Genomic DNA, 8,587 nt, shown 5'->3' on the forward strand with positions numbered 1-8,587 from the left:
GGGCCCCTCTGCTGGGAGGGCAGGCTGCTGGTCGGGGGGCCGGGCAGGGGCCCAGGGAGCCTGCCTGCCTGGGCCGAGATCCCTGGGATTCCCACTAAAGGCAGTTTCCATCTGAATAATTTAAGGAGACGATCGGATATCAGGCGCCCGGGGAGGCGGATCACAAGTCTTCATGTGACGAGGCTTTCTGGGCGCCCTCCATGTTTTCATCTTCTGTCAAAAGCAACCCCGTGTCAGGTGGTGGCAGCAGCCCTCTGTGTACCAGTGATAACAGGGCGGGGGGTGGGGCCTGGGGGAAACCTGAGCTGCCCTGGCTAGGGAAGGGCCCCCAACTGCCCCCACCTGCAGCCACGTCAGCGCCGCAGCCTGCCAGCCTCTCCTTTTGTTCCTGCCGTTCTGATGTCTGAGCCAGGAGGAAGCCGGGAGGCATGGCAGGTTAACGGGACAAGTGACCCTCCTGGCACATGCTCCCCAATGCCAGCCCCAGGGCAGAGGGCAGTGCCCAGGCTCAGGCCCAGGCTTTCCTGCCTGCACTTCCGCATCATCCACACACCTGCTCCTCCCCCACCAGGGGCCCTACCCCCCAGGGCCCAGCCTGAAGTGAGGTGACCACCCTCTCTGGACACTGTGGCCACCACAGGTAGACTGACCCTCAGGACTTATCACACAGGTGATGTGGAGAAATTGGGAGCCAAAGGCCATCAAGGTGACCTCGTCACCGTCTCTGCAATCAGACACACGAGACCCTCCCTCCCGCCCCCCTCCTTGACCCTGGACTTGAAGGGTCTCCCCACTTCTGAATAATGATCCTCCTCTCCTGGAGGAGATACCAGCGACCCAGGGAAGGAAGCACTCTAAGGCCCAGGCATTCTAGGAGGTGAGGACCACGCTCAAGATGGTGCCCTTGCTGAGCAGGGCAGGGAGGAGGGAAGCAGAGCCTGCAGCAGGGGAGAGCAGAGACCCTGCAGGAGCGGAGTATGAGTTGGCCAGCCAGGGCAGCTGGAAACGGGGGCCACACCACGTGGCGTGGTAACCCAAGAAGCTGGAGCCTCCCCCAAAATCCAAGAGCCACAGCGCCTGCTCTTTCCTTCCTGCCCCCCAGGGCCCCTCCCCATCTGGGGTTAAGCACAGTCGATATGGTCTGCATCCTAGGCTCTCAGGAGCCAGGAGATGAGTGAGGAGGGCCCCGGCAGGGCTGCCACTCACCCTGGGTCTCCTCGGCGGGCACGCAGGCACCTTCCCTCTCCTGGAAGCCTTGGGCACAGGCGCAGACGTAGCTGCCTGGGGTGTTGAAGCACTCCTGGTGCTCTTGTGAACATGCCTCCCCCGGCAGGGAGCACTCATCGACATCTACCGAGAGACGCCCCCACAGACAGTGAGCTGGCACTGGGCCCTGTGGAGCTCAGGCACAGGGCCCCAGGCCCCCAGGCCCCCAATGCGGTCAGTATGGAACATGCTGCTCCCGATGAGGGGGCACCCACTTGGGCCAAGGCCGGAAGCTGAGGCTTCTCAGCTCCTTCCTATGAGCTCAGACACAGGGCAGGAGCGGGGGGCGGGGCAAGAGGAGGCCAGGTGGGCTGGGGGTAAGACAAGCAACCCCACACCAGAGAAGGGGGCTGAAAGGAGGCCCACACCAGACCCCATGTTCAAAAAAAGAAAATGAGCTAAAAGCCAGTGTGGTTCATGGTGGGTCTCAAGTCTTGGTTTTCAAATCCAGCCTCTGACCCTCCCAGCCTGCTCACGGAGACTCCTGTACACTGATGGAACCCCAGGTCTGATTAGAAAAAACAGGCTTCACAATGCCCAGTGGCTTAATAGATGGAAACCCCCCAAGTGTGCAGCGGCGGGGTCTCCTGTGCCAATTTCAGGGCCTGACTAGTTTTTCTCCCTGAAGTCCCATCAGGCGGCCCCATCTGAGAGGGTTGGGAGAGGCCAGGGGTGAGGGGGATGGCGGGTGGGGGGCATGCAGGGCAAGGGAGGTCACTGAGGAGCCAACAGGGAAGGTGTGGGGTGGATGTCACATGTAAATGCCACACCTGGACTTCCCCAGGGGTCTTTAGGAAACAGAATCAAAAGCACCCCAGTGCCGGTGAGGGCCCTCAGGTTCTGGGGACACTAGAGAAGCAGGGTCTCCTGGGACAGACCACCGTTTACATTGCCAGCTCTGAGCCCGCCCCAGAATCCTACTTCTTGTCTTTGTCAGAAAGGGGCTCTAGTAGGGAAGGGGAGAGAAAGAGTCCGGGATGCCAACACCCTGGGAGAGGGTCCCCCTTCCCCCACCCTGGTCCTGGCTGCTGGCACAAGCCACCCAAGCTCAGGAAGGCCTAGTCCTGGAGCGGGGGTCCTGGGTCCCGCTCACTCACCTCGACACGCGCCATCTTCCTGGGTGTAACCGGTCGTGCAGTTTAGACAGTGTTTCGGACCCTCCCCTACACACCCCAAACAACTGGAGTCACACTCTAGGAACAAAACAAAAGCCGGACGTGGGTGAGGGTGGCCCACCAACCTGTGTGGAATGGGTCAGGGTGAGGGTTCTGAGAGGCCTGATTTCAAGTCTCCCAAGACTGTTCCAAGCTCCTTCCCAACTCCAGATGCATCCAACTGGGAAACTTCCACAAAGACCAGCAACTTTCCGGGCCGGGCTCCCATGGCAGCCCCCCTGTGAAGCCAGGATGGCACTCTTCCTACCCCAGCCCCCCCTGCTCTTCTGTCCCATCTCCGTGCTGGTTCTATGTGGGCATCAGCAAGAAATGCCCAAGGAAGGGAACCAGAAGCCGGTGGGAGAGGACCCCCCCCAGATACCCCACCCAGGGGGCAAACCTTTGCAGGAGAACGAGCCATTGTTGTTCAGGCAGTAGAAACCGTCCTCGCATGCAGGAGTCTCTGCGTCACACTCGTTTACATCTGAAACAAGAGGCATCTGGGAGAAGCTGGCCTCCCCGGGAAATCTCCACAAGGTCAGGGACCCAGCTGTCTGTCTGCCCTCCACTCTCCCAAGAGGACCCTGGAGCCTCCACGTGGGCTCCTTCCCCACCCGGGGGGGGGGGGGGGGGCACAGTAGAGCAGACGAGGGCATCTGAGGCTGGAACAGGTCTGGGGTTATCTGAGGGTGCCAGACCTGGGGTCCCAGGCAGGTTGCATGCCCTTTTCATGTCCTGGAACAGCCCCAAAGACTTGGAGGCAGGCAGGTTGGTAGAGGGGGCTGTTCTGAAGCATGGACCCCCACCACCTGGGGGACCTCTGCCGCTGCCAGACTCGGTGTCCAAGAAAACCTTTGGAAAGTGCCATAAAAACCCATGAGGGAGGCCTGAGATGGATGCACCAGCTGGATGAGAAAGGAGCTTCAGGGCCTTCTGTCCTTTAGCGGACAGGGGCCTCCCCTGCCGCTGCCCAGCCGGCAGCCCTCTCCATCCCCAGGTCGTCACCTAAGCTTTGCTCACAGACCTTCGGGGACTGAGCTGCCCCTTCCCTGTTGGCATGAAGCCTCTGCACAATTCTCACCCACCCCTCCTCGTTTTGGGGCCAACAATAACAAAATGAGTCTCCATTCTGTATCAAGGAAGCATCCGGCCACCCACTGCAACCAGCCCTCCATGGGCACCGGGCCCGAGGAGCCCTGTTCTCAGGTTCCCAGGGGGAGGGGGTTGAAGGCAGAGCAGCCCTAGATTGGGGCAGGAGAGGTGTGGGCCAAACTCCAGGATAGTGAGATGGATTCACAGCTGAGTGCTTGGTTTGGACCAAGAGGTGGGACGAACGGTTGCACGTCATCACCACTGAGGCTGAGGTCCCTAAGGAGCGAGCAGGGCCGGCACCTTCCTGTGCCACTGTGTGGCCTTGGTTAAGTCACCCTTTCACCCACCCCCATCGCCAGGGGCCCTCCCACGGGCATGAGCCACCCCCTAATCCTGCAAGTTGGTGCCAACCCTCACTGCCCCAGATCAAGGCACCAAGCCTCCTTGGGCATGCTGCCATGCCCACTGAGGGCAGGGTGGGTAGGATTTCCATCCTGTATCAGCTCAGGAATTGGACTCGGACTCTCTAGTGTCTAAGATGGGGAAGAGGACAGCGCTCAGCACCTTGGACAGGTCCCGTCCTGTGGCCAGCCTGTAGCCTGGGTGGGTCATCTGGAAGCCCTGGCCTGAGCCTCCTAGGGAGGTGGCGCAGATGGAGGAGACAGGGCCCTGGGCTCCCTGCCCTGCCCACCTTGTTAAGGCTGACCTCAAAACCCACCAGGAGAGGGCCTGGGCTAGCCTCTGAGATGGACCCCAAGGGAGAGCCTCACTGGTCGGGGCCAAGATCCATCCGCGGGGTGTGGGACACAAGCTCCAACTGAGGAGGCCTCCTTGGACCCAACCATTTCTACCCCCTGCCTGATCTCACCCAAGTGCACCCTGTGACCCCTACAATCTGGTCAATGCACCTCTAGGTCAGGACCAAGGTCAAAGTCCAGCGAGAGGTGAGCCAGGCTTGAGCAGCCGGGAGGGGGGCGGTGGAAGAGGAGGGTAAGAAAAAGGAAGAAGAGAAGAGAAGAAAGAAGAAGAGAAAGTAGAAAAAGAGGACAAAAAGGAGGAGGAAGAGGAACCTCCTCTCACCAGTTTCCCTGTGGGTCTCCCCTCCTGTAGCCAACTGATCCCTGGTGCTTATTTGCCATAACCCTGAAGCTTTTATTAAGTGCCTGCTGTGTGCCAGACCCTGCTGGGGTCTTGGGGGCCTCCACAGCAGTGGTCACTGAGTCTGCCCTGATGATCACCAGTGATGGAGAGCAGGGGCCATGTGCACAGGGAGCCCAGAGGCCTTGAGTTCAAATCATGGCTCTGCATGATAGAGATACCCCGAGTCTATCTCAGGCAGGCACGTCTCCTTCAAGGCATCAGTTTCCCCCTCGGGGGGGGGGGGGCAGCTCAAAAAGCTCAATTCCCTGCCCCGGGCTTGGACCTGGGTCCTCTCCTCCTGGAGCCTCCACTCAACATGCCAACCGGTGAGCACTGATCAAGCACCTACTGCGTGCAGTTGCCCCCTGACCTCTCCCATCCTGCCCATGAAGACCAGGTGCCAGCATCCCTCCTCTTCTCCCGACCCTCCCCTGGCCACTCTCTGAGTCTCTGCCCCAGGCCCACTCCCCTGTCGGTCCCACTCAGACCCAACCCAGGGCATCGATTCCCAAGCATGACCTTTGAGCCCCCCCACTCAGGACTCCTTACTTGGACGTATCCCCCACCCCCACAACACTCCTGACATACCCTGGGGACTGGGGTCTCCCTCCCTCCTTGCACCTGGGACCCTCCCTCCAACAATTCTGTTTCTCTGGGTTACTCTGCTCAGCCCAGTTGGGGTCATCGTCCTGGGGCCTGCCCAGCCCTTCAGCAGTCATAGAAGAGTGTCTGAGCTCTTGACAGGTGAGCCTGGCCCTAGGCCTCCTCTAGGCTCTGGTTCATGGGTACTCAGGGTCAGTCACCTGTGAGGGTGGTGTGCAGCAGCAGGGGGTCTCTGACATTGCCCTGTAGCCCCTCGACCAGGCTGGGGACATGCAGGCAGCCATGCTTGGCTCTGTGGGGTGGGCTGCGCTTGTGGGCCTGCTCTACCCCCACACGAGGTCAAAGAAGCTGGGTCTGCCTGACAAACAGGGGACTTGACTCGTCCCAAGTCAAAACAAGCCCAAAGAGATGGGAACGCCCTGGCTTGAAGCCAGGAGAACCCGAGTTCTAATCTGGAGAGCTGATGGCAAGATCACATTGGCTTTTCTCCTTTGATTCCTGCTGCAATCCTGGTAGATGGGAGTTGCTGGTGCCCCAGGGCAGGCAGAGTCCAGTGACCTGCACTGGCTGCTTCAGGCCAAGTGCAGTGGGTCCTGGGGCGAGTCCCTCCACTGCCAGCCACCTGGAGGATGTGCTGTCCCAGGGGAGGCCGTTTCCCAGGGGTGATCCCCTCACTCACCTAGGCAGCCATCGTCTCCCTGGGCCCAGCCGACATCACATTCTACGCAGTCTCTGTGAGTTGGGCCGGTGCAGGTCTTACAGGCCTGGTTACACACTGGAAAAGATGGTCCCCAAGTCCATCAGGGTGAGCACGGCTGCCTCACGGCCATTCAGCTCTCCTGGCGGCAGCCCTTGGACACCCCTAGAGATCCATACTGGGGGGGGGGGGGCACCTGAGATGTCCCAGAAGCAGAAACAAGAGGTGAGGCCTCAGGAAGACAAATATGGGCAGGAACCAGGCTGGAGCCCAGGCTCTTCTTCTCCCGAGACCTCACAAAAGAGCAAGGCTTTCCCTTCCCTGTGTGGGTGCTTCAGACCCCTCCTCATCTCCCTGAGGGTTTGGGGGCCCCACAGAGATCCTGCAGACCCCCCAGAAGTCCCAAGTCAGTCGCCAAGTCACCTGTACAGATGGAATGGGTGTCGTTCCTCAAGGAGCTGAAATAGCCCTCGACACAATCCATGCAGAGTGGCCCTGTGTAGCCCATGTGACACACGCACTTGCCATCTCCGCCACGACTCCCATCGCCGTTGCAATACCCGTTTCCCCGACAGGGCCGCTCAGATCCCCCAGGGCACTCTGGAGTCAGAAAAGGAAGTTCAGAAGCCAAAGGAGAGGACCCTGAGGTCCAGCCATAGGACCCCAGCCCAGGGTCTTCTGGGTGGAGGGTCCCTGCAGCCAGCGCTCCTCTCCCACAGCTCCCTGCCTTTCTCCCCTTGCTCCATCTCTCTTGCATCCCTGTCTCTGTCTCACCCCCCCAACCTGTCTCCCCAAGGGTGGGAGAGCTTCATCTTCTCTCTGGCCAGGGCCACAGAAAGCATTTACTGCTCCCAGCTTCTACTCGAATACACTCAGCTCAAGGCCTATGGCAGAACGCCCACTAGTCAAAGACACCGCAGTCCTGTCCACTAGCGACAGAAGCAGCCCAAAGTCCAGAAAAGTCCATTTAACTTAGCAAAGCTGCCAGAGGAAAGAAGAGGCTGAATCACACCTGGAGGAGGGGATGAAGCACAGGGAAGACTCTTTCCTCCATCACAGACTGAAGGAGGGTCTGCAGCCCCCAGCCCATCCTCCAGGTCCCCTTCAGGCTGGGGCACTCTCTGCTCAGCTCAGACCAAACCCAGGAGACCTCTGACCTCTAACAACTGGGGGGGCAGGGGCCTACCGAGGCAGTCTGGTCCGTAGGTTCCAGGAAGGCAGCACGCTTCCAGGGTTTCCACACAAAACCACCGAAATAAGTCGGGATGTTTCTTTTTCCTGAATAAGTAGAGGCAGGTTTTGGGGCAAAGGCTGGGTCGCCTGCGAAACGTTTGTGACCAGCCCCAGGCCCGGCCAGATGTCCAGAGTGGCCGGCTTCTGGTCCCGGCCCGGAGGAGAGGCCAAAGCCGGCCCTCTCCAGTCCAGGCCGGGGACTGTCCTGTGGGCCGCCCCGAGGCCCGCCCGCCTGGGTGGCAGGAGCCCCGACCCTAGCCCGGCGCCCCGGAGCACTTACAGCCGGAACCACCACAGCTCCAGCTGCTCCTCGTTCGTTTCCACCATGTTGTGGCAGTCGAAAGCGTCGCCCTCGCACAGGCCTTCCAGGATCTCCAGGAGGCGGACCTCGCTGGAAGCAAAGGCAGGGCCGGGGGCTGGGGGCCGGGCCGGGGGCTGGGGGGCGGGCCGGGGGCTGGGGGCCGGGCCGGGGGCCGGGGCTGGGCCGGGGGCTGTGGCACCGGGCGGGGGCGGGGCGCCCCGGGGGGCTGTGGCAGCGGGCGGGGGGCGGGGGGCGGGGGCCGGGGTGGGCCGGGGCGCCCCGGGCCCGCACTGACCTGGACTCGTACTTGGACAGCGCCCTCTCCTCCCAGGCCGTGTTCCCGCCGCCGAAGTTCTTCTTCTCGGTGCTGGCCAGGCCCTGCCGGGGGAGCCGGGCTCAGTGCGGGAGAAGGGGTGGGGGCCCGCCCGCCCCCCGGGGCCACCTCCAAGCCCCCCGGGGGCCCGCCCGGCCCGGCCGCACCTGGCGGAACTGGTCCACGAGGCCCTTGCACACGCCGCAGGCCTTGGGGCCGGGGGGCGCGGCGGAGGCGGAGGCGCGGGCCGGCGGCGGCGGCAGCAGCAGCAGCAGCGGCAGCAGCCACAGGCCGCGGCCCCGGGGCCCGGGAGCGCGCATGGCCGGGGGCCGGGGGCCGGGGGCCGGGGGCGGCGTGGGTCCGGGTCCGGCTCCGGGCCGTGGGGGGAGGGGCGCCGCCTGCAGCCCTGGGCCGCTCCGGAGCGGAGCCGGCCGGGAGCGAGGCCCCGGGGCGGCGCAGGCGCAGGCGCAGGCGCAGGCGCACAGAGGGCCGCTCGGGCCCCGCCTCCTGGGCTCCCGAGCCGGCGCCTTCCGAGCCGCTCTATTTCACCGGGCGCCGGGCCGAGCCTCGCCGCCCCCGCCAGTCCTCGCAGCTCCATTGGACGAGAAGCCTCCGCGCCGCGAGTACGTGAACGAATCACAGCCCGCCAACGAGCTCGGGCCAATGGGGGAGGCCCGTGTCAGCGCAGAGTTCCCATCGGAAGCCCGGGACCCGCCCCCCCATCCCGGAAGTACGTCACCGCGGGCGGCTTCCGGCCGGGCCGCCTCGCCTTCGGCCCTTAAAGGGCC

General features: G+C 62.8%; 1 protein-coding gene across 2 annotated transcripts; it reads right to left on the bottom strand.

Moving 5' to 3' along the window:
- Positions 1-6: 6 nt before the first annotated feature.
- On the bottom strand, positions 7-8,269 carry CRELD2 (cysteine rich with EGF like domains 2). Of its 2 annotated transcripts, none has more exons than XM_074227250.1 (10): positions 7,967-8,269; positions 7,782-7,864; positions 7,466-7,576; positions 7,139-7,230; positions 6,376-6,552; positions 5,935-6,030; positions 2,821-2,904; positions 2,364-2,459; positions 1,207-1,350; positions 7-210 (listed from the first exon to the last, which is right to left on the bottom strand). In XM_074227250.1, exons 1-10 carry the CDS (start codon positions 8,117-8,119, stop codon positions 161-163), a joined length of 1,086 nt encoding a protein of 361 aa, XP_074083351.1. In that variant the 5' UTR covers positions 8,120-8,269; the 3' UTR covers positions 7-160. The 2 variants fall into 2 exon arrangements, with proteins under 2 accessions (XP_074083351.1, XP_074083350.1); XM_074227249.1 differs by having other exon boundaries at positions 7-213.
- Positions 8,270-8,587: the final 318 nt, after the last annotated feature.

The sequence above is a fragment of the Macrotis lagotis genome, chromosome 2 (assembly GCF_037893015.1).
Source record: "Macrotis lagotis isolate mMagLag1 chromosome 2, bilby.v1.9.chrom.fasta, whole genome shotgun sequence".
NCBI lineage: Eukaryota > Metazoa > Chordata > Mammalia > Peramelemorphia > Peramelidae > Macrotis > Macrotis lagotis.

Excerpts from the sequence above, each read along its gene's own strand:
- CRELD2 (XM_074227249.1), bottom strand. The coding sequence starts at position 8,119 with ATGCGCGCTCCCGGGCCCCGGGGCCGCGGCCTGTGGCTGCTGCCGCTG. Across the intron at positions 7,577-7,781 it reads CTGTCCAAGTACGAGTCCAG|CGAGGTCCGCCTCCTGGAGA; the intron begins GTCAGTGCGGGC and ends CTTTGCTTCCAG. Across the intron at positions 7,231-7,465 it reads GAGCTGTGGTGGTTCCGGCT|GAAAAAGAAACATCCCGACT; the intron begins GTAAGTGCTCCG and ends CTACTTATTCAG.